Consider the following 26,426-nt stretch of genomic DNA (forward strand, 5'->3'; position numbering starts at 1 on the left):
CATAAAGCCAGAAATTTTTGAATCAAGATTGATGGTTCCCATATTGGATTGCCAGTTTTTAACATCTTAAAGGAATGGTTAAAAATCATTCATACACGTTGTGTTAACCCTTAATTTTTTAAATAACCCCAATGATTGAGTTGGTCTCTCTCATATTCGATCAAGTACCCGTAAATTTTGGAGTAAGATTTGCACTGCTTTCGGTTGGTCTGTGGTGTTTCCAAGAGATGTTAACTCATCTTTGCTCCATTGTCTTGGGCCACCATTTCATTAATGCAAAAGCTCTTTTGTGGCTTCATATTGTTCGAGCTTTCTTTTGGGTATTATGGAAGGAAAGAAATCAAAGAGTCTTCATGGAGAAGGATCAACCATTTGCCATTTTCTCAACCTTGTCATTTTTTATACTATTTCCTGGTGTAAAACCTCTAATTTATTTGCATCTTAGTCATATGCTTACCTTCTTAACAATTGGGAAAGCTTCTTGTAATTCCATGGATTGTATATGCTTTTCAAATTTCATCAATGATATTGTTTCTTAAAAACTAAAATATTTGATCAAGTAAATATAGAGATCGCTTTGGGTATTTGATCTGCATATTTTTCCATTGCCTAATTCGACAAAAAATTTTGATCTTTTTTTGTTTTTTCCCCAGCCCCCTGATTTGCATAAATGCCGGCAGTAAATTTTTTTTCTGAACTATTTGTTTGTAGATGAGCATGTTTTTTTAGAAGATTTATGTGTATCAGATTCATAACCAAACATCTACTCCATGGGAATTTTTATAGTATAACTGATGCCAATGTAAAATGTCCCTATATCGATGGGCTTCTGAATCGCGAATAATCATATACCTTTTGAGTAACATAACTTTGTAGCCAGGCAACTCAAACTACTGCTGAACATCAACGTCCATGAGATTTTAAATTCACTACAATAATTCTCATTCTTTATTGAAGGAATGTAAAGTCACCAATTAACCCAAAAGGTTAAACTTTTGGATTGATTGGTGATGTTATGGTATCAAAGTAGTTTCTCAATTAATATTGATGATATCCACTTGTGGGCCCTTCTACAAATTTCTAAGCCCACAGTATTAAAGTATTGATAAAATTAAATTTACCTTAGTCAATAGCTTAAGCTTTTGGATTGATTCTAAGTCAGAAAGAATAACTTAACATTTTCTGTTTCAGTTGCATGCATTCGTGGAGTATGAATCAGTGGAGCTGGCGGAGAAGGCTGTGAGTGCTTTCTTTTCATTCACGCATGACAGTTCTTTTCATTCTTGTAAAGGGGATTCAGATGTTTAAGAAGTTCCATAATTTTTCAGGTGGTAGAACTAAATGATGAAGGGAATTGGAGAAATGCACTTAGGCTTCGTTTGATGCTTTCAAGCACGGTACTTAATCTAAGACTAGTGTACTTTTCCATGTATTTTTTTCTGAAAAAAGGAAAAAAGACTTTTCATTGATAAAATGAAGATAACTAATGCTCAAAGTACAATGAAATAAAAATAAAGCAATTACATCCATTACAGCCAAATACAACCAATAAAGAACCCAGTAAATTATTTACATCCCAATGATCAGATACCGAATCATGCACTGAATTGTCAAAAAAATAATTAAATCTTCATTCCTTTCGAAGGTCTACCCAATGGGGAATGCTCACTAGCCCAATGAGTAAAATTAAAGACATCTCCGAATGTACCAAGATTCAACACAATAATCTGACAAAGACATCAAATCAGGCCACAAAAACTTATTTTCACGTAATCATTCAGACCATAGACATTAGTTACTCAATGAAACTTCTTACAGTGAGATATACGCTACAAGGATAAAGAATAACCTCCTTTAAGAGTTTCTATCACCGAAAAGTTGACAAAGGACCATCCAATTAAAAGGCCTCCTGATTTACCAACATACTCCACAAAAGATCATCGAATCTCCTTGCAACTCCACAAGGAATTGATGAAACTTAGGTTGTAATTCTCCCTTTTATCTTCTGAAATAAAACTAATGATAATTATGATTCTGAAGAAATCTTTTCTATCAAGTTTTCGTGAGGTTTACTGCTAATGAGTATCCCATCCATATTACTAAAAGATCCAATTTTTCAAATGATTCAACAACAGTCCAACTAAAGTCCTTTGAACTTCACCTAGAATTGAGAAAATGAATGTCAAATTCTTCTCTTTTTGTTTCCTGAATTTTGAAAAAACTTTTTAATACAATACTCTTAGCTGTCTCCAAGACCTTGATTTTCCATTAGATAATTTTCATCCTTACAAAATCAGCTTACATCGTAGATGCATGGTAAGCTTTACATAATTGTAGGCCACAAAATGCAATAATGGAAGAGAATTTTGAAGGAATTTAAGATGCATGGTAAGCTTTACATAATTGTAGGCCACAAAATGCAATAATGGAAGAGAATTTTGAAGGAATTTAAGATGGAGACAGAGGGAGTAAAACTTACATTTGGAAGCTGATTATCTCCCCCTCACTAGACCTTTGAAACAGGCGAGCAAAAGCTTCTCTATGATCATTGTCAGTAAACTTTTCATCTGAATTTGAAACCAAAATGTGAACATCAAGCTCTTCGTTGCTCATGCTAACAACCGAATCATCATCTGAATCATCTTGAATTGAGGGGCTCTTTGAATGTTAACGACAAGGCACTCCCCACATAAATTGAATCTTCGAATCTAGAAGAGAGAGTCGAATGCCTAAAATCGTGTGAATGGGAACGAATCTTTGAAGAGTTAAGACAAGGCTTTGACGAAACTAAAGCTGGCTGCGCATGAGTGCAATCTTCTTCAATGAGATAAGAATTAACTTCTATTGCCTTAGATACATGAATTGAAGCACCTTTTTGAGAATAAGGCTTAGGAAAAGCTGGAATAAACTTTTTGTTATCCATTTTACATATTTCAGCCTCTTTAAATTCCGACAGGATAAAGTGAACTGATTTTTCCCATTCCAAAGAGGATGATACAAATACTAAATCAGGATGACTTCCAAAGTGGATGATACGAATGCTTTTTCCATGTATTTGATTTGCTTTCTGCTACACAGCTTAATATACTATATACTGCATTTCCTGTGTCTGATTGGATTGCATGGGTTTATTTACTCTCTTATTAAAAGACAGTTCCAAACAAACACACTGGCTATGGTAAGGTGCTTTTTTACATTTTTAAGCATTTTTTTGCTTTATGTATGTAAAAATGTGTAGTTCCAAATCCTAAATTTGAATCTTTGTTCTTGATTTATTTTGTTTGTGCGTGTGTTGTAATTAAAAATTCATTATTGTTCACAGTCAAAATCTGCTCCAGCTCGTGGGAAGAAGGGACATAATGGGGAGATGAACTGCAAAGATGATGATATCTCTGAACAACCGCATATTGAGAAGCATGTAGACGATCTTTCTGATCAAGTTGATGTTCATCCGCATGAACAAGTACAATCGAACTCCCTCTAAGCTTTAGATTCCTCTGGACCCTCTAAAATTAATGCATTTTCTCTTTATTTTTTTTCTTAAATTATTTTTTAATGGAAGGAGTGAAGAGAAGGACTGATTATTACTATGAAACCGAGGATATTAGGAATGAGAAAAGATAAAACATGTCTGCCATCAAGATAGAAAGGAAAGAAAAGGAAGGAAAAATGTTCAGAGGGCGTTAGGAATGATTAGGAATGAGAAAAGATAAAACATGTCTGCCATCAAGATAGAAAGGGAAGAAAAGGAAGGAAAAATGTTCAGAGGGCGTTAGGAATGCTGAAAGTGTATCGAGGGAAATAGTTGATAATTCTTAAAAGATAAATTGTTCAAAATGAATTTGAGTCGGCCCTAAGGGGGCAGTCAGTTTAAGGTGGGAGGCTTGAGGATTACAAACAGAATTTTGAGGCTTATGCTAATACACTTTGAACTTTTATTGAAAAGGTAACAAATATTTTCATTGAGTAGATGAAAAGAGACTAATACTCAGAATACAAGATCCATAAAGTTCAAGCAATAGAAGTGCCAATAAAAGAACATAAGCACCAAAACATAATATCACATTATCCCTTAGTTGGAAAAATGATGGCATTCCAATTCAAGCATAAATCTTGAATGGAAAAATCCATAAAAGGCTTGGAAAGAGTGCACCAAGATGTGATTTATCAAAACAATCCATCCAAGGTAGTGATTTATCATGAAAGTGATGTAGCCTAGAAGATAAAAGAAGAGAAATCTCCAATAATAAAATCAAAATCTTTATCATGAATCAAAAGTTGTTGATCCTAATTCTTATTAATCAAAGAAACTAATCCTAATCCAAATTAGTCAAAAAAACTAATCCTAATCCTAATAAACCAAGAAAACTATTCCTAATTCTAATCAATCATGGAAACTAATCCCAAGCGTAATCAATTGATTTAACCATAATACCCTAACTTATCCTAATCCTATTACATCATTCTATCCCTACCAAAAAAACTCGTCCTTGAGTTTTAAAACGAAAACGAAGATAAAAATAAAAAAAAGTAAGCCACTTGAACGGACACATCTTTGAGCACCGGGCCCCTATAACAATCAATTTTCACAAGCCACGCCAATATATCGAATATTGATAATTGAAAGGGAAAATTATTTCCATCATTACTATCATCAATGAACCCAGGGATTAAGTTGTTCAAAATATCCTTTGTTGTTCAAAGGGTGATTTTTTCCCTCTCTTTTTTTTCCTTAAAAGAACTTAATATTTGGTAATAGTTGATTATACATGTATCTTTGGTTGGTCTATTCAAGAAGAAAAGCTTTTAGGATCATCCTTAACATTTTTGTCTTAACGAATCACATGTATTGATATTGATGATAGGCTTAGGAGTAAAGGGATCAAAACATTGCTGAAGAGGAAATGAACAAAATCCAATAATTTTGGTTAGATATTGTTGGGGATGTGCTACGTAAGGTTAATGAATTTTGGGTGTAGTTAGAGGTCTGATTAAAATGTAAGGATATAAAATCCAAGTAATGCACTTTCAATTTATTGATGACACCATCATACTATATTCATCCTGCATAGATGTTTAGAGCTAAAATGACCACCACTTTTTAGCTTTGGAACTATTTGAATTTTCTTTGGGTAGATCGACCATTAAAGACATCTTAGCACTAGATCATATTTTTGTGGTTGTAGAAATGTTGAGTGGTATAATCTTAGCACTAGACATTGAAAACTGTAGTCTGGTTGACTTCAAATCTTACAATTTCACTAGAGTACAGTTCAATTGTTCTCTCTCTTCATGACACTTCTCCTCCCACCTTTCTGTTCATTCACCGCCCCTTCTGACTAGTCTCTGTTCGCCACTTTCATCTCTGTCAACCTCTCTCATTCATCCTCGGTGGCTGCTAGTGTTCCTTTGCTCGTCGAAATCCTAGTCTGTTCCAATCTCCGGTGGTTCATTTTTCTTCATTTCAATGGATGGTCATCCCAGACGTCTTTGTTCTTCCCCTTCTTCCCCTTCTTTCGTTCCGTTCTTTTTCCTCACGTGTTCTTTTTCTCATGGAGATCCATTCCATTCTTTTCCCATCGTTACCAAAACCCAACTTCATCTCCGTCTTTGCCCATACCTTTGCCCAGCCTTTGCTTCGACCCTTCATTTTCCATCTTTTCCCTTAGAATATTTGTCCATTTCTTCCCGTTTGTTCTCTGATTGTTGTTTGCTTCCATCCCCTCTCATTTTCTTTGCTCAACTTCTCCCTTGTTTTTTACAGTCTTCATGGATTCTTTGAACTGCTGTAAAAGTAATATTTATTTCAAAGTTCAGTTGGAAGCTGACTTGGGTTTTGTTGAAGACTTAAAAGAAAAAAAATGAAGCTTCCCCTCACTTTATCTCATTTGAGTTGGGTTGAGAATTCTTTGGCTGTAGTTTTGCAAATTCCCGGATGTTTATTTCCGAAGGAAGTTCAGGGATGATTCTGGCACTATCTGTTTGGCTAAGTTTAAATCCTCTCTTGGTTGAAAAACTGAATGTGTTGTGTGGCCACCTACTGGTGGTAGAAAGAGATTACTTGTTCTAGTTACTGTTGAAAAGAAAGGTTGGTTCGTCTTTTTAGATATGATTCAAGATTTTCTGGAGTAAAGTGAATTTTCATCACTCACCCTTCATTATATATATATATATGAGACTCCCCTCTCCAGAGATGATGAATAATAATCATCCCCACAACAATATTGTGTGTGGGTTGTACATGCAGAGTTTAGATGCTTCCACCTTTTGGGTGAGGAAAGAAAAAGAGGTAGTGGATCTAAGTTTTAATTCTCTTTTAGTACGTTCAAGACTGTAAGCTCACAACTCTTGGTTGGATGTTCAAGAGACTTTTCAATCCAAGGTTTCTATTAACCCATTTATGGCAGATAAAGTGTTATTGCATTTGAGGGACGATTTTTCTGGTTTGGTTAATGGGAAATTTATTAGTGATTTCCACTTAAAAATTGAGAAATGGATGCATGAAGAACATTCCCATCCATAATTTATTGAAGGCTATGGTGGTTGGATTTCTGTGATACTGGAAACGTTCATGTTTTGAAGCAATTAGTTAGGATTTTGGAGGCTTGGTTAATATTTTCTCTTATACACTTGATCTTCTTGATTGTACGTATGCTGTAATTGAAGTGTAGAGAATTTGTGGATTCATCCCCAATGAGATTGACATAACAAATGGGAAGTTTGGCAATATTTCTCTTTGTTTTGGGGTCTTTGCCCTTTGGATCCACCCTGCACTGGATCATGGGGATTTGTCTTTCTTCAAATTTTCTAATTCAGTGGTTGTTCTAGGCCATGAATTAAGGATGTCTGGGAATAAGATTGATGGGAATCAAGGGTGACTGTGTTTGGTTGTGCATAGAAATACTATCTGAATTTTATGAGAATAAATTATCTTTGTATTTAATTTATAAACTTAATTGTGACAACTCCATAAAATTTTATAGATTAATTGTTAAAAAATAAATTCAATTCAAAATTTTGAAAAAAATAATTATTTAACAATCAAATAATAATAATAATAAAATTATTAATTACAAGTATTTGTAAAATGAGTAATAATTAAAGTTACTAGAATAATGAGCAATTATAAAGTATTAAATTCAACCAAATTTACCTTTCAATAATTAATTTACACCATGATAATTCTAAACAAAATAATTTAATTTAATCTTTATAAGAATGAAAGAAAATAAAATAATAAAATTGAAAGAAAAAATAAAAATAGAAAAAGATGAATAATAAATAGAATGAAGAAGGGAAAAATAAATAAAATAAATACATTAAAGAAAAAATAGAAAAGAAAAACAATGTAAATAATAGACTAGGAAGAAAGGAGAAAGGAATAACTGAAAGAAAGGAAATTAATTAAGGCAGCGTTGTCTATCATACCGTTGACTTGAGTTCTATTCATTGAATATCACATAAAACAGAAAAAATGATTAAAAAAGTCGAAATAATAAATATGAAAAGAAGAGAGAAAAAAAAAACAGATGGAAAAAGGAATAAAAGACGGAGGAAAAAAGAAACAAAAGTGGGGGTTTATTACAAACCCACTGATTATAGTTGGAACAAAAAGCATGCTAAGAGAGGCATCCTTTGATGCCTGGGAAAAATGTTTTCCCAGGTAAATAACTCAAATTGTCCAACCAAATAAGGGTTTTATATATCCGTGTCCATTCTCACCCTCTATTCTCTCAAACCAAACGGTCCGTAAGAGAGTAACTCAAGTAATGATTGATGAAGACTTTAGTGTGTCATCTGCGTCCTTCAAGGTTAACTTTGTTGTTCTGAACTCTTTTTCTAAGAATGCTCATTTGCAGAAATTAGCTAGTTCCTTTTTACAAGATGACCTTTAGGCTAATCACCCTTCTTCTGAATGTGGTCAGTCTTCACAACCTTGTTCAACCCTACAATTCCCGACTCTATTTCGACTTTTCGGCTTATCGAATCCTACCCCTTTTATTACACTAGAAAGATTACTTGCTCTGGTTTCTTCGAAAACTTGGAGACTAATGCATATATGTTGGAAGAAGCTTGTGTTCGGGTCATCACTTCATCTCCAAAGCTAATCTTAATCTCCTTCACATCTTTCAGATTTGTACACTTATTCAGAGTCCACTCCTCCACGTCAAATGTTGTATTTACAAAGATATTTTGTCTCCTTCCATTGCTACCTCCACTCAATCTTGTGCATGATGAGGACTCCGATTTTGCATCCAAGGTTAGTATAAGCCATGAGGAGATCAAAGAGTAGTTTGATGATGAAGTATTAGATGATCTTCCTATTGAAGATTCTCTTGCAGAAGCTTTTGGTGATTTATTCTCAATTGATGATAGAAAGGTCTTAGATAAGGTTTTACTTAGTAGCATCGGCGGAAAAGTACCCATCAATTCCTTCTAAATTTCATTTCTTAATTAAGGTATGTGGTTTACAGATGATAGAAATCAGGTCTCAATCACTACAAATCAAGATTTAACCGAGGGTTTGGGATATGATTTTAAGTTGTTTTGTTAATCTTCTTCAGTTTTTTGTCATTGGAAGTTTTTTGGGTTGAAGCCTTTTAGTGAGTCTTTCAGCGAGTGCAGTATTTGTGGGCGTTGGTTCACCTTTTTTTCACTTTCAGTGGATTTTTGGCAGCTCAATCAAGGTCAAGGGTTTCAATTTGGTTGGGTATTTTAAAAGATATTCCTCAGTTATTTTGTTCTAAAAGCAACCTATCCTAGTTTTTGGAGATATCTCCTATTGCTTGCTTGATCATTGAATTTATACAATTTTATTTCTATCTTTGCCTATGCTTAGCCAACACATCCAGTAGTGCTGAACGAAAGTCTAAAACAACTAATTAACCAATATAATAAGATGTAGCACATGCAAAATACTAATGTTAACAGTATTAAGATTTAGGGAAAACGCTAAGACAAATGACAAGTAGGTTACGCGTAACTAGCCACTTGGTTTGATCTTCATCTAGTTTTTTTTTTTTTTTTTTTAAAAAGGAAATGGTCTTTATTAATCATTAATATATAGTACAGGAGATGTGTACTTGAAAATAATGGCAAATACAAATAACCAAAATTGAAACCAAAGGACCAGCAGGCGCACTCGGGCATCTCAACTAGGTTGACACCCCCATAGCGCCCTCATCATATCCAACAAAACTGAGGGAACCTTATTCCCTTATAAAACTAGCGATAAGGTCAACAACAATGAAAAGAGAACAATCAAATGCTTCACAAGCTGAAGCTGCATAAATCCAAGAACACAACAAGATAACAATTACAACAAAGGTGACAAAAAACTAGAGATGCTGCCACATCGAACAATCGAGCTAGAAGAGCCACCAGCTAGGCTTCCATTTGAATGAATGCCTGCCAATTTAAACTTATGTCTTATAAGGAGTAAGCTTCAAAACATTTAGAGAGGGAGCACCAAAGAGAAGCATTGAGCTTTGCCGCCTCAAATCGAGCAAACCAAGGAGTTTCCTTACTGTTGAACACTCTTTGGTTTCTTTCAAACTAAATTTCAGCCAACACTGCTTTTGTTCCATTAATCCAAAGTAAATTTGAGTTTTTCTTGAGAGTTGGTCCAGAAAGTAGTTGTTGTACATTGCTTTTGAAGGAATTGTCGAAGACCCAAGAAGTGGTAAAGCGGTTGAGAAGTGCTCTCTAGCAATTAATTGCAAAAATACAATCGAAGAAGAGGTGTTGAAGATCTTCCTCAGCTGATTTGCATAGTACCCACCAATTGGGGGAGATATAAAAAGAAGGCAGCTTTCGTTGCAACACAGAGGAGTAGTTAAGGGCTCCAAAAAGCATTATCCAAATTGTTATATTAACTCGCCTTGGGAAGATGGACTTCCAAAGACCCTTTTGAAGGCTAGCTGAGAGTGGGGCCAAAGAAAGGTGGTTTACCAGTGATTTAACTGAGAAGGAGCCATTAGTTTCAAGGGACCAAATGCGAGTGTCTTACCTACTATTTACTTCTTTCTTGACCAACAAAGCTAATAAGATTTGGAATTCTAGGATCTCCTCTTCCTTTAAGGCTCTTTTGAAGTTGATGGACCATGAAGAAGTATGAGAGTCCCAATAGTTTGAGACTGAACCATTGGGGTTGGTGGTTAAATCAAACAAGGAAGGGAATCTGTCTTTTAAAGGAGAAGAATCCAGCCAAGGGTCTTGCCAAAATGCAATTCTGTTTCCATTTCCCAATTTAAAGGCTGCCAAATTCTCAACTTTCAACCATTGCTTGGGAGTCCATGATGATTAATGATTAAATAAACTAAGATTCTACCATGACTGCAATTTTAGAGAGACGCGAAAGCGAAAGCCTATGGGGTCGTTTCTGTAACTAGATAACCAGCACTGAAAACCGTCTAATCTTGAAATACCCAAGGACTGCGGAGACTACAATGAACCTTGCCGGATGTGTGCCAACCAAAGTGGCTGCTACCATGAATACTTGTGATGACTTGATTCCACAAGGAGGTTTGTTCTTTCATAAATCGCCAGCCCCATTTGGCTAAAAAGGCCAAGTTTTTAGCTTTCAGTCCTCCTAGCCTGAGATCCCCATCTTCTTGTTTTTTAGATACTAGCTCCCACTTCAAAAGATGGTCTTACCACCTTTGTGGCCTTCCTAGAAGAAATTTCTGATAGTCCTTTCTAAGGCTGATATCACTTTTTCAGGCATAAAAAAAGAGGACATGTAGGTTGGTAGGTTTTGAAAGACTGATTTACATAAAGTAGCTCTTCCACTCCTTGATAGATTATATCTTCTCCACTTGTCACGTTTCTTATGCACTTTATCAATAACCGGCTACCAAAAATCCACTTTTTTTGGATGCCCCCCCCCCAAGGGGAAGGCCCAAATATAAGAAGGGAAGGTGTGCTAGTTGACAATTCAGCCTTGAAGCTACTACCCTCAACTTGAAATCTTCAATATTAATCCCACAAATGGCAGATTTTTCCCAATTAACCTTCTGGCTGGAACACCACTCAAAAAGTGCAATGGTTTTTCTAAGAGTGTCTAGCATGTCATCGTCATACTTATAAAAAAACAAAGTATCATCAGCAAATTGAAGAATGGAAAGTTGTACCTTGTCTTTTCCAACCACAAAGCCTTCGAACAATCCTTTTTCCCGGGTTCTGTCAACCAACACACTTAGCTAATCACTAACCAAAAAAAAAAGAAAGGGATAGAGGGGGTCCCCTTGTAGCTTTAATTCTACTTCTTGGTCTTCCATTTATGAAGATGGAGAACATTGGATTAGAGATACAACCCAAAATCCAAGAAATCCATTTAGGGTGCAAGTTCCTTTCATGAAGGGTTTTTTCAAGAAACTCCTAATCCACTCTTTCAAAAGCTTTTTCAAGATCAAGTTTTAGAATCCAGCCTTTTCTCTTCTTGCTTCTGTAGTCTTCTACTGCCTCGTTGGCTATTAAGATCGGGTCAAGGATTTGCCTACCTTCAATGAATGCACTTTGAGTTGGACTTATTAGGCTAGACATTACTTTCTTAAGTCTTCGCAAGAACTTTGGCTATAATCTTATAGACTATAGTAGTAAACTGATAGGTCTGAAATCTTTTACTGAGACTGCCTATGTTTTCTTTTGGATTAGGCAAATGAAGTTTTATTTGATACATGAATTGAGCTTTCCATTTTGGTAAAACTCATCGAAGATCCCTTCAGATTGTCTTTTAATAAGTTTCAGAATTTTAGTATAAATTCAATGGTAAAGCCATCCGGACCTGGTGCTTTGTTCCATCTTTATTGCTTCCTTAATTTCTGCTAGGTTAAAACTGGAAATCAGCTGCCTATTTCTGATTGGTAGAAACCCTTGGCCAACCCAAATTATGAGGAAGTGAACGTGAGCCAGTTTTTAGAGTAAAGACTACTATAGAAACCCAATATTAAGGCTTCTACTTCTTTGAAAGACTTTGTTGGTTCTCCTTGATCATTAATCAACTTGGTAATTAAGCTTTTTTTTTTTTTTTTTTTTTTGGCTGCAAGGAAACAATGGAAAAAAGCTGTATTCTTATCCCCCAATTGTAACCAATTCAACTTACTTTTTTGTATATGATCTCTTTCCTCTGTTTGATAAAGGGATATTAAGTCTGCTTTTAAGGAGATTCTTAAATCCTCCTCTATTAAGGGCTCTTCTCGACTCTACACTACCAAATCTCTTCTTTTTATTTCTTCCAAAAGTGCATCATCATTAGCTTTCTGTCGTTTTTGTTTCTTCCAGTAACCATCTTTTTAGGCTTGTTTCAATCTTCTTAATCTGTCTGAAAAGACAAAACCAGCTCACCCTTGTTGACTTCCCATACTTAAGGATCTTTCGATTATTCTACAACAATCCTTGTTAAGTAACCAACTATTACAAAATCTAAATGGAGAAGGTCCCCATTCGAAAGCTCCAACTTCAAACAATAGTGGAAAATGGTCAGAAATTGGCCTAGCTTGTCTTGAAACTCTCGAGTTTTCAAAGAGATCATCCCATATGTTTGAGATGAAGAATCTGTCAATGAGCGATCTTGCAGTTGTTTCACCTTCTCGTGACCAAGAGTATCTTCCATTTGACATTGGAATTTCAAGTAAGTTTGAATTCATAATGAAGTTGTTAAAGTGCCTGATTTCTTTAGTTGCTCTTCCCATTAGAAATCTTTCTTGTCTTCTTTGAATGTAGTTAAAGTCCCCACCAAGACACCAAGCATCTTCACAGCTTTCTGCTAAGGAAGTTAATTCGGACCACAATCTCTCTTTCCTTGTGGTTGTTTGGACCATAAACATTTGTTATCCAACACACTTTCTTACAAATGGTATGCCATTAATGAGAATTTTGCCTCAACAATCTCAGAGACCGAAATCTTGCTTTCATCCCACAAAGTCTTGATGCCCCCTGATCTGCCTTATGCTTCCACGAAAGTCCAACCCACATCCTTTGAACTCCATAAGCTTTTTATGAATGGAAGGTTGAAGCTATCCTTTTTTGATTCTTTAAGCAAAACAATGTCCGAATTCACTTTTTTCAGGAGTCTCTTTATAACCAATCTTTTTGTTTTATCACCAAAGCCCCTAGTATTCAATGAGATGATCTTCATTTGAGCCTTTTAAATCAGAAAATTAGTAGAAGTGGCAGAATTCCAATCATGATTAAACCAGGACAATCTCACAAATTTTCAAGAAGGAATTGAGCTCCTGTGGCAAGTCAAAAAAGGTTTTTTTTTTTTTTTGGAGGGGGGGGTAGGTGCTTTTAGATCCTCTGTCTCTTGAACCTCTTCACTGTGAAAAAGAAGGCTCAAGTTTATATCCAGCTTCGGCTTGGTCTTCATTATCCTTGAGGTTGAGATCATGTTCCTCAATTTCCAACTCTTCACTGCTGACACTGACGACTGAGATTTCATCAAAGCCTTGTGAGAGTCTTTTTGGATTGAGAGACTCAATGAAGGAGGAGCCTTGCACGGAAGGGAAAGACGGTTCTGAATTTTTGACAAAATGAGGAGTATGTGAAGAATGATTAGGAGGAGGAATTACTAACCTTTCCGTCTTAGCAATTGGAAGTTGAATCCTGGCGCAACAGTCCTCCAGAAAGTCTGAATTAGTAATTAGGGACCATGATTTAAAAGAGGAGCTTCGTCTTCTTGCAAAGTGTTTGGGGAATTGTTTGAGGAGGTGCGTGCTCCGCTTGGAGAATGAGGCTGAATCAACTTCCAAATCCTTCAGAGACTTTTGAGCTGTTGGGGAAATAAAATGATCTGCAGAGTAAGGCTGAATCCAAAGGCCTGGCTGTCTATATTCTCCAAATTAACAGCTGCCTCATTAAAGTCGTGCGCTGGAGTGCTAATAATTAATTTGGACTTTTTACTGCCCAAAGGGGGAGAGAGGGGCCGAATAGTACATGAATCGTCTGCTTTTTCTTTTTTCTTTAAGACAGGTGACTCTTCGGCTTCTTCTGAGCAAGGTGTGTCTTCCACATGAGGGTGATGCTTCGTATTCTGCATTTTTTCAAAAGAGGGCCTTTCCGCTGTCGAACCGGGAATCATTTCAACACAGGGTGGTCGATCTGGCTTCTGTGTCCTTTTCAGAGAGGACTCTTCATCTTCCTCAGAGAGTTGTGTGTCAATTAAGCAGCTATTGCGGAGCTTTTTCTAGAAAAGCAGAGGGATCCCTTGAGAAATCTCACTTGGACTGCTTGGATTCAAGGAATGACCATTCATTCTCCAGCTTGTTGACCACGACTCCTTCGTTCTTCATTACTTGATTTTAGCGGACTAAATCAATCGAATTTGAAAAATTGTGTATAAATAACTCATCTTTGACTATTGTGGGAGGGTTTAGACATTCTATATCCCCAAAATTCAAGAAGATATTCCCTCTAATTTCATCTTTTATTTCAATCGTTACTGGCATGAAACCACACAAATTTCTAGCGACCTGAATTCTTGCATCAACACAATTGGTAAGGTTAAGAGTGTCTAATGCAATTTTTTCAAGCCCTCCAAAGTAGGCTCCAATAGTTTCAAAGATGCTTCTGTTCCAAAAATCCAAAGATAGATTTTTTATTGAGATCCACCCCCCAAAAACTTCCATAACCAAAGGCCTACCGTGCTTGATTTTGTTCCATTTTTCAAAGAGTAAATGGTCGGGACCGATTAATTGCCACTTGCCTGGTTCATCGATCAGCTTTTCAAGGGATCCTTGGTTTAATTTGATAAGAGCTTTGTCTGCAAATAAAGGGTTAATAATGACATCCGAATGAAAGGCCTGTTTCAACACTTTTGAAATTTCCTTCCAATCATTGAAAACAAATAGCCTCGAAATAATCCATAAGTTGTTGAAGTCTTCCTTGAGCACTTCAGAATTCTTTTGAACCGAAACTACCTTCTTGCTCTGTTTAAAGGAGGTTGGAGTTGAGGGATGCTTCTGTTTGTTGTCCATCTTAGAAGATTGAAGTAATCCATTTGAGGTCTTCTTTTCCTTTTACCACATCCGCAAAACTTGTTCCAATTCTGACTTGAGGATTTGGCACTGTAGCTTTGTTGGGAAATTTTGGGGCTGAATAGTTCTTCTTTGATAGCAGACTTGAATCCTCACTTTTTTTTAAAGAAACTTTTGATCATACCGATGAAGGAAAACCAACCTTGATGCTTTGGACCTTTTGGGACATGAATATAACACCGACCTTTGATTGAAGGCCACACAACAAACCCCATAACCCAGCCTGAGATATCCTTGAACTCGGATAAACTTGTAACTCCATCGCAGCCTCTGTCCTTGCTGAGGAAATAATGATTACTCGAGTTTGCTGCTAGCTTAGATGGCTGCTCTATCAGCCATAACAGTTGTGCCCTTGAGAGGGACAACACCCTACAAGCTTCCATGTCCTCAATGAAGTACTGATTCAACTCAGTCCAAATACAGTAGGAGTAGCCATTTCTCTTACAGCTTTCGATTTCCATTGAGAGTAACTTGAATAGAATAACTCTAATGGAAGGAATGGTGTTAGGAAGAAGGGAAAGTTGTCGGAGGAAGATCGGAAAGGAAAGGAGGGGAGGGAGGAGAGAGGAGAGAGGAGAGAGGAGAGAGTAGTGAGAAAACTTACCTCATCAATTATTATTTTTAAATATGATTGATCTTCATCTAATTAAACAAACAATGCTAATTGATACTGCCACACAATCTAGAATTAACAACTTTCATTGAGAAAAAGTGAAAAAACACAAGGGCATACCAAAATCAAGCCCACAAAAACACCCCCTCTAAAGAAAAGATTTCCAACCAAGTAAGATCCACCTAGGGAATAATTACAAAAAAGCTAAACATGAAACCCACTCAGGATCAAACCTCACTAGGGTCCTTTTCCACATCTCTAAACACTATTGTTCCTCTCTCCTCAAACATCCCACTTTAGACACGCCCTAACAAACCACATAAAATGACCTTTCTCACTGAAAGGCGGATGGAGGAGGAACTCTCTGATCATCGCACAAACGTCCTTTTGGCCTTCAATGATGGAGGAGGAACTTTGTTAGTAATCAATTAAGAGCATTAAGGACTACAAATGGATATTTCATGATAAACCCCTTCCTTGGATGGATCATTGGCATTCTGCTCTCCTTAAAAGCTTCATCTTGGTGTTTTATATACTAGCATTTTGTAGATTTTTCTATTCAAGACCATTGTTTGCATCAAACACATTTATTTTTCCAGCTTAATTTCCTTTCTATTGTCTCTTATTTTTGTTATGTTTTTGGTATCTTTGTATTTTGACCATTAGTCTCTTCTCATTTTTCTCAACGAAAAGTTCCATTGCCTTTTTTTTTAAAAAAAAGCTTAAGAAAAAACACAGCCCACAAAAGAAAGCCCCATTAAAGAAAGGGTCACAAGGTATACAAAATAGTGTCTAAGACATAATTACAAAGATTTTTGAAATCGAAGCCTAAAAAAGAAACATGAAATCTAACAAGGGACCGAACCTCACTGAGATCCAGCCAAGCTAGTAAACACTTTGTTATTCCGCTTGCCTCAAATTTTCACGGAAACGAAAAAGTGATTTATAGGAGAAATAGTTAGAAGGGTTAGGGCTCCACACATGAAAATCCCTTCTCCCAAGTTTAAACACTTTGATAAGAAAGGCTAGGAGAGAGACAACATCTATCACTTCCCTATTGGTTAATGGAACTCAGACAACAAAGAAACCACTTACTAAGCTTCTAGACACTTGATGATTTTTAAAGGAAGAAAAATGATAAGGCATGGGAATGCAGAGTTAAAAGGGGCTAGCTCCAGCCCAATGATTTCCCCAAAAGTATGTTTCCTTCTCCTCCCCCATGACACAATGAACCAAGTGAGTAAAAGAAGGGAGTTCAAAAGATATATCCTTCCATAAATTTCAGTAAGTGCCAATGTTTTAAAAGGCTAAAGATGGCCTTGAGGTTTTTTCTCTTCAAGAGGTGTGGCGTAAGCCTCAAATAGTGAATTAAAAACATTTTACAAAACCTAAATTGGTTTAACCAAGTACTACTAAACATAATAATCATATAAAAGTGTAAAAAGAAACTTCACCACCACAATTTTCACTTAATAAAAAATTCTAAAAAGACATCTTGATTATCTCTACTAAGTAACTAGAATCATTAATTGGATTGATTTATACTATAAATATTTGCCTTCAGCATTCGTAAGGTCACAACGGTAATAACAGTCTTAGTTCAAATTGTCACACCTCAAACTTTAATATATTTTAAGTAGGCAAATCACTATAATTTTTCTAATCACTAGGCGAGGCATAGAGATTTTAAGCCTCAGTGCGATTTCACACTGGCGCAAGCCTCTTTTGTGAGAAGCATAAGCCTCTTATGGTTTAACAAAGGTGTACGTCTTGAGGCTAAAACTTAGAGCCTTGCCTCAAGGTGAGATAATAGCTTTTTAAAACATTGGTAAGTGCTTTTAAGTCCTACTCTACAACCATTCAAAAGGATGAGGGCCAAACAAGCTTGCGGTAATTCAAAGAGTTGAGTTCAAGGGAGAAATGCCAAACTATTTGGCTAACAAAAATCTGTTATGGTTCTTCAAATTCCCAATTTCTAACCCCAAGTAACTTAGCCTCTCTATAATCTCGTACCTAAGCAAGTGCTATCATTTTTCCTCATCCACCCTTTCTTAAAGGAAATGCACATAAGCTTCTCAATATTCTTACAAACCGTGCAAAGACCTTTAAAAAGGGAGAGAATAGATAAGAATATTACTCAAAACCAATCATATCATAGTTAGTTCATGAATTTCAAAGAGAACTTTTCTTTCAAGATGCTCATATTTTCCTAATTTTGTCCACCCCTTGGTTCAAAAAAGAAATGGATTTGGGGTTACTTCCAAGAGGGAGGCCTAAGGTAGGAAGAGGGCATGGGTCCAACTTTCACACTCCAACCAGCTATGCAACTCCTAAGCTTCTCATGATCACAATTGAGCCTTATAACCTGACAATTTACTCATGTTAATCTGTTAGGTACCTAAGCACCTTGGAGAACCACACCCCAAAAGCTAGCTATTGGGGTGGGAGAGCCAAGTCACTTAAGTACCACACGGTCATCCCATTCTAATCAATATGGGACAAACACATCCCATACTACCTTGGTTTCGAACTCCCCATCCCTGGAACGTCGACATCCCAGTGGCTACTTTGACAGTACTTCACTCGGTCACACCCGATCAGAAGTCTCTGACAGTTCCACTCCGGACCGTCAACAACTGGCTCTAATACCATTGTTAGAACCTTGGAGAACCACTCCCCAAAAGCTAGCTATTGGAATGGGAGAGCCAAGCCACTTAAGTACCTCATTAGTCCATCCCATTCTAACCAATGTGGGACAAAGACATCCCATACTACCTTGGTTCCTAACATAATCCTATGTTCAGAAAAATGTTCAAAGAGCACCGGTTTCAAGGTTAAGAATGAAGCCTATTCCTAGAACAAACGGAAATAGTTGTATCAACAAATTGAAGGTGAGAGAATTGCATTTTCCTGTCCGACATCAAAGGTTTCATTGATTTTTTTTTCAGCATTCTTGGAGACAAACTCTACTTAAAACATCAATAATAAGTGATGTAATACCAAAGGACTGTATTTGAATGCATGTAATTCTCTTCCTCAAAATGAGGGGAGTTGCTAATGATTACAAGCTTTTAGAATAACAGACTAACTACAACCTATTTTAATTAACTCACTCTTAGCTCACTTACAAACTCTCGGTACACCATATTCCACCTTGCTAAAATCAGACTCGATCTCGAGGATGACAATTAGGACGCCAGCTGGTAGTCATTGGGGGGAAAATAAGGTTTGACATTGGCAACATTGAATATTGGATAAATATGTAGGTTATAAGGTAACTCGATGTGGTAACTTGGTTTGGCCATCGGTCTGCGAAGGAGAAGTAGGCTTAAATGCAGTTTTCCACTCATCCCTCGACCTCATTCAAATCTGGTGGTATTCACTCTTCAAGTCTTCTTTTGAAAAAGATCAAGGCTCCTCCAAGTTGATGAAGTAAATCACCTATTCTAGAGATTGGGAAGCTATACCTCACTGTAGTCTGGTTGATAGTTCAATTATCAACATACATCCTCCAACAACCCTCTCTTTTAGGGATAAGTAGAATTAGCACCGTACATGTGCTAAAGCTTGGTTGATTGTGCCCCTTTTTCAATAATTCTTCAATATGTTGGTGGAGGATCTCATATTCCTTAAGACTCATTCTATAGTGAGGAAGATGGAGGATTATAGCACTCGAAACCAAGTCAATAAGGTGTTGAACGTCTCTTCGGTTTTTTGTATTTTTTGTCTTTTCAGCTACAAGACCCAATATATAAGTCTCTCTTTCTTTAACAAACATTTTGCAATGTATTTGAGGATTAAAATCTCCTTTTGGAGCAATTGGCATCGTTTGGAGAACACAAGACACTCTATCACCTTCATCCGTGTCAATATAATTGGCTTCTTCCTCATTATCTTCACTGTATTGATAGGCCACCAATACTAATTCAGTATCAAAGAAGGAAGAGCAGTGGTAAAAAGGGAAAGGAAGGAAAGGACGGATATGTTTGTGTTGAGAAGGAGGGGACCACTCCTGTGGGGGACCATCTTTAGTTAGTTAGAGGAATTAGAAGACGTATAAAAGGGGGAGAGCTGTTAAGGAGGGGGGAGGATATTTTGAGTAGAAAATGGTTGGGTGTTTGGAAGCTGATTCTTGAAGTTCTTGATAACGTAATAGATGGATATAATCTTCCACAAAGAGGTTAAATTGTGAACAAATTCTTTATTAAACGAATGGAATCAACAAAACCAAGCGGTCGCCTACAAATGATCTCTTGATTGTTTTCCAGACGCTAAACGATCGTTTACAATCTAGATTACACGATCGTCCAGAAGTGCTCAACGATCGTTTACTAAATCCTCCACGATCGCATACAAACTCCTTCACGATTGCTGAGCTATCACTATTACACGATCGTCTACTAGAACCTATACGATCGTCTACCTTTTACTATACGATCGACTACCTTTTACTATACGATTGTCTACGAACTGCTACACGAACGTTGAGCTTTACTATACTATCGCCTAGTTGAAATAGACGATGAGCAGCACGCTGCGATGGCTTCTCCACGACAGCGCCTTCCGAACTCCCACTCTCGAGAGCTCCTCTTCCTCACACCTTAATTTCCACACCATTCTTCTGTTTGCTTTCTCCTCTTTTAAACCTTAACCTCTCCTAACCATTTTGACTACAACTCTCAACCGCCTCAACTGTCGACTTCCCCTTTTCTCTTTTATTCTCTTTATCCTCTTTTATTTTCTTTTGATATTGCCATATAGTTGGAGCTCTAACATTACCCCCGCCCTCCACTTTTACCTTGTCCTCAAGGTAAAGCTCTATTTGTTCAGCTGTCTCTTTGCCAGTCTTCTTCATTTTCTCGAGTCATCTTCCAACACTTTTGCAGTACTCGTCGAGCCTCATTCCATATTCCCATCATACATTTTGGATTAACGTCGGCCTCTGTCCGACTCGGGTTCTCTTGTAAAGTAATCTTTCGCCCTTCACGAACAAATGATATTGTCAGATTCTGCCAATCGACCTCAGTTTTTCCCAAATAGTGCAACCATTGCATCCCCAAAATTACGTCAACACGTTCCAAATCTAGCAGAATGAAACTGTCACACATTCTCTAATCCCCCAGCCTCATTTCTACATTTTAGCACTCTTTGGCTTCGCAGTGCAGGTTTCGATCCCAAAACTATTCTGTCGTGGCTGTGACGTTCAACTGCAGTCGGTTCGCTAAACTTTCTGAGATGAAATTATGTGTCGATCCACAATCTATCAATACCACTGCCGATTCTCCTTTGATATCCCCTCCGATCTTCATTGTCCGTGGGGTCGTCAACCCCACCACTGAATTCACCGCCAATTCTGTAACAGATGAAATTTCCTTACTCAGTGTCAACACACGCAATTCCAACGTCGTTTCACCAGTTTCGTCTTCCTCATGCAGCTCCCACTCCTCTCCGGATGCCTGTACTACCAGCAATCTCAATTCTCTCGACTCTCACCCTTTGCATCGATGTCCAATAGTGTATTTTTTATCGCATCAGAAACAGAGCCGTTTTTCTCTCTTCAATTGAAATTCAGCATCTATTAATCTTCTTGCTGGAATTTCTCTCCGATTATCATTACCCGATGTTCCTCGCAATGTAATGGTCCTCATCGGAAGCGACTCTCCGATTTTCTCCCTTTCTTTCAAATCATTCCCTTTTATTGATTTATTCACATTGTCAATATTGGATCTGGAAATATTCGAATTGTGGAACTTACCCCCATACGTTTGCGCTCGTCCGGCTTCTGCTCGTGCATTTTCTCTGTCTTCAACTCGCTGTGCCAGCGACATCATTTGCACTAATCCGGTGGGTTCCCAGCATTCAACTTCCGTCTTTATCCATGGTGCCAAACCATTCATAAATGTCTCCAAGGACCTCATTCGGTAGATGCGACAACGGTGCCACTAACTTATCGAACAAATTCCGATATGCTTCCACTGTTGTTTCTTGTTTAATAGCTTGAAATCTTCCACATATTGACCCCTCTCTTAAAGATCGGAATCGCACCAGCATCCTTTTCTTCAAGTCTTCCCAGTCCTTGAATGGTTCTCTGCCCTCTTTCGATTGGTACCAATCTAATGCGGCGTCGTCGAAACTCACCATTGCCACTGTCATCTTCTCACTTTCCGTCAACTTATGAATTTGAAAATAGCGGTCTGATCTGAATAACCACGCATCTGGATCGCTTCTGCTAAATATTGGCATTTCGACTTTCTTAAATTTGGTTCGGTCGCTGATCACATCTTCTCTGGTGGCTTTAGCGGAACTATTTGCTTCGCACACATTACGGGTATTAGATCTTTCTCCTTCTTCCGTCACTTTTCCCTTTCCCTTGGCCAGTTTCGTAACGTGAGATAAGAGCATCTGTTGATGCTTCTCTGCTTGCAATCCTAGATTTTCTACGCTCTTCGCCAACAACGCCAAGTTCTCTATGGTCGGTAATTTCTGTATTTCGACTTTGAATCCTGAAAGCTCTTGTTCTAGTAATTTCAGTTTTTCTTCAAAACGCTTTTGAACCATGCTTGCCCAGGTAATTTTGCTCTGATACCAATTTGTTAGGAAACTGATTCTTGAAGTTCTTGATAACGTAACAAATGGATATAATATCCAATAAAGCGGTTAAACTGTGAACAAATTCTTTATTAAACGAATGGAATCAACAAGACCAAGCGGTCGCCTACAAATGATCTCTCAATCGTTTTCCAGACGCTAAAAGATCGTTTACAATCTATTACACGATTGCCCAGAAGTGCTAAACGATCGTCTACTAAATCCTTCACGATCGCATACAAACTCCTTCATGATTGCTGAGCTTTCACTATTACACGATCGTCTACCAGAACCTATACGATCGTTTACCTTTTACTATACGATCGATTACCTTTTACTATACGATCGTCTACCAACTGCTGCATGAACGCTTAGCTTTACTATACTATCGTCTAGTGGAAATAGATGATGAGCGACACGCTGCGATGGCGTCTCCACGATAGTGCCGTCCAAACTCCCACTCTCGAGAGCTCCTCTTCCTCACACCTTAATTTCCACACCACTCTTCTGTTTGCTTTCTCCTCTTTTAAACCTCAACCTCTCCCAACCATCTTGACAACAACTCTCAACCGCCTCAACCGTTGGCTTCCCCTTTTCTCTTTTATTCTTTTTATCCTCTTTTATTTTCTTTTGATATTGCCATATAGTTGGAGCCTTGACATTGGGTAGGGCTTTTCTGTTGGATTGTGAGGGAGGGCAGTAGTATTTTTTTGTTCTTTTGCGTTATCTCTGTATTAGGCGTGGTGGAATTCAATAAAATTTCATTTCTAGTTTGGTATTCTATCATGCATCCAGCCAACGAATCATCTTTTTCATCCACATAGCTACTGTTTTTTGTTGGGGCCACTCATTAGACAAGTGCCCCACTTGGCCATGCCTCAAACATTTTCCCAATATAGGCCAGTTATAAGGATTTTGAACTTTCTGCTTGTAAACAATCTCTGTTTCCTTCTCACCAACCTCTCTTTTTTTTTTTTTTTTTTTTTTTTTTTTTTTGTCTTTTTCTGTGGATGAAATTGGTGGAGTAGAATGGTTCAAGGTACTGTTTTCTCTTCTACTTACAGAAGCATCTGAAGCAGCTTTTCTTGAAGTTTTCTTGGAGCATAAATCATTCAACTCCTCTGTTATCCAAAATATATAAGTGGTGTAATTTCACCTTCTCTTTGATGTCTACTTGTAAGTTGCCCCAATCGGTGGTATTTTTCCAAATAATCTGCCACTTGTCGAGGCCCTTATCTACCATTTTGGTATTGATTTTAAAGGGTCTGCTCATAATTGGGAGGAAGGAACCTTTGTTTCATCAATCGCTTAATTTTTCCCATGTTCGAATTGGCCTCTTGTCTTGCCATCGCCGATTGATCTCCAATTGATCCCAAAAAGTGGGAGCTCCCCCTTTCAACTTGAAGGCTACCAAACGTACCTTCTTGTGATCTGATATATTCATATAATCGAAAAAATTCTCGGTGTTCTTGATCTATATCGATGTCATGCTTCTCATTGAAAGTCGGCTAGTCAATCTTCATTTTGTTATATGAATAACCTCTATCTCCATACCTCTCTTCTCGTCGCCTCCTTGGAGCATATAACTCTTCTTCTTGATCATACTCACTCTTAGAATCACAATCTTGGAATTCTTTCTACCATTCTTGCCTATTCAAATGTCTTCCCGGATCTTCTTGGAGCTGTCTATGTAATCTTGAAGCTCGTTGTTGATGAATTTCTTTCTGAAATTGGAAATTTCTTGGTTGTCCAGCACCACGTTTACCTCTTTTCCCCATTCTTGCCCGAATGGTTGAGCATTCTCCCGATTTTGAGGTGCTACTGCCAACCTCTCAACCCTACGAGTGAGGGTTTCCATACTTTCTTGAAGGCTAGTCACTATTCCATGAATTCCCTCCAAAGAGTTCTCAACAGACAATAAGCGTCGTGTTGTAGTTCTTGGAGAGGGTGGGGGTTTATTCCACCTCTTGATGTTGCCACAGGTTGTCTCCTCCTCTCGGGTGGGCAGCCATTCTTCTCGCCATCAGCTTGGATCATTGGAGTGCTTTGATACCAATTTGATGTAATATCAAAGGACTGAATTTGACTGTATGTAATTTCTTTTCCTCAAAATGAGGGAAAATGCTTTATTTATAGATGAAATGATTACAAGCTTGTAGAATAATAAACTAACCAACTACCTATTTTAATTAGCTCACTTACAAACTCTCAGTACACCAATAAGCAAGAAAAGAAAGTGGGATACAGCGTCCCTATTTAAGGTCTCTAGAGGCCAAGATTTTACCCGTAGGGCATCCTAAACCCTAAACCTTAAAATAACTCACACCACTCACACAACCCACATCCACATCTTCCATTTGTACTAAAAACCTTCTTTTCTAAAACCTTATCCATGAAAGTCAAGTCCATGGTTTTACAAAGTCGATTTTAACAATCACTTTTTGTCCCTCCTGTAATCTTCTATAACTTCATTGGCTATAAAGGGTCTAATCGAGAATTTGTCTACTTGAATAAGAAGTTTGGAGAACAATCTCATAAGGCAATAAAGTCGGAGGGAGTGCAAAGTATATGGTGGCAGCCTTAATTGAGGGATTGGGGAAGTTAAATTGGGCAAAGTAAAAGCTCCCAGAATTCCAGAAAAGTCGAGGGACGAAAAACAAAAGACCTCCCAGAAAATTTCAGCTATTACTTTTGTACTTCTAGCCAAAACTTCTAATTGCTCAATTGGTGTTAAGAAAAATTGCTGTAGTAAATCATGTACACTATTAATCAAAGAAGTTTAGTAGTTTTTGTCCTGATTGGTGCAGCGAATGGAAATAAGTTAATTTTCTAATGTCATATTGTGCATATTGTTATGAGGAAAAATGGTATCATAGGGAGGCAGATAGTTGTGGAAAAAAAGAAACGGCAACCTTACCCGAACGGAACTGTTATGCAGGTTGTAAAACTACAATTATGTCCTTGAGTTGTAAAAATAGTTTTGAAGGAAAAAAAAACTAGTGATATGAAGCTATATTATGGCTATCTTACTCGGTCCATAATTCTCCAAATTCTCCAAACTTTGGAAAAAAAGGATTGCCAAACTTATGATTCCCCACCCCACCTAGCAAATAAAAGGAGAGAACGACACAATTGACTTTTTACTTCTTGATAACTTGAGGTATATTATACTTGTTCTATCATGGAAAATGTGTTTCGTTCTATTTACTACTACTATGTTTATTGCAGCGAGAAGAGCAGGGAAATGAGAAGGATGGTGGTGGGCAGAGAAGAGTCCGAAATAGGGTACGCGGTAAAGGACGTGGTCGATCACAATACCACCATAATCACAATAATAACCATAACCATGGGAACCATGTGGGAACTCCTCCTTCGAGTAGTTCTACCACCATCGAGCAGGCAGGTACAATGAAGCAGCAGCCTCCGGGGCCACGAATGCCAGATGGAACAAGAGGCTTTGCGATGGGGCGGGGCAAGCCGGTGACTGTGAATATGGCATGAAAACCAAGTTACTTGAGAATGAAAAATAGATGGAGGGGAGTGTCTCTGTCTGTCTGTATGAGTAGAAGAAAGAGTATGGTGTGGATGGAAGCTGTCTAATTAATAGGGCAAAAAGCAAAGGCAAAGGCAAAGCAAAACAATGGTTCGTTGATAGCAGGGTTTTTGTAGGGCTATCAAAAACCATTGTAATTACAAAATGAATGGGTGCTTTGGTTCAAGAAGAGTAAGAGTTTTAGTTTTTAATGTATTTGGATTAAAAAAAAAAAGGTGTCGTCCCCATCCCCCGCTTTCTTATCTCCTCTTTCGTTTAGGGATTCATTAATTAATGTGAAGAAGCAACGATTATTATTTTAAAGTAATATGTGAAAACCAATGGGGAAGTTGGCAACACTTCGCTAATACGCAGTTGGTGACTCAACTTGCCTTGTATAATGCAAACCTGCTCATTGAGTTTCTAATTTTCTCTCTCCCCCGCTATTCATTTATTTTATTTCAGGTAGGTTTTGTTTGATAAGGATTTTATTTTATATATTTGTGTTTGGTTCGCTCCGTTTTTCTATTATATTTTTGACCTCAAAGAAACATTTTAGTTCATAGTCAACCTCTGAAAACAAAAACAAAAACAAGAATTCCAAAACTATTCTTTACATTTATATATATTTTAGTTTTCAAAATTTGACTTAGTTTTG

The 26,426-nt window shown here is 37.3% G+C and overlaps 1 protein-coding gene across 1 annotated transcript in view; it reads left to right on the plus strand.

The window, feature by feature from the left end:
• The window catches only part of LARP6B (RNA-binding protein), a 41,349-nt gene extending 15,154 nt beyond the window's left edge, over nucleotides 1-26,195 (plus strand). The window contains exons 7-10 of the mRNA XM_039032101.2: nucleotides 1,192-1,239; nucleotides 1,329-1,397; nucleotides 3,323-3,463; nucleotides 25,465-26,195. Coding sequence (XP_038888029.1) covers nucleotides 1,192-1,239; nucleotides 1,329-1,397; nucleotides 3,323-3,463; nucleotides 25,465-25,737 — 531 coding nt within the window. The 3' untranslated portion in view covers nucleotides 25,738-26,195. The remainder of the gene's footprint in view (nucleotides 1-1,191; nucleotides 1,240-1,328; nucleotides 1,398-3,322; nucleotides 3,464-25,464) is intronic.
• Nucleotides 26,196-26,426: the final 231 nt, after the last annotated feature.

The sequence above is a fragment of the Benincasa hispida genome, chromosome 5 (genome assembly GCF_027475165.1).
Source record: "Benincasa hispida cultivar pf3 chromosome 5, pf3_genome.v1.1, whole genome shotgun sequence".
NCBI classification, from domain to species: Eukaryota; Viridiplantae; Streptophyta; class Magnoliopsida; order Cucurbitales; family Cucurbitaceae; genus Benincasa; species Benincasa hispida.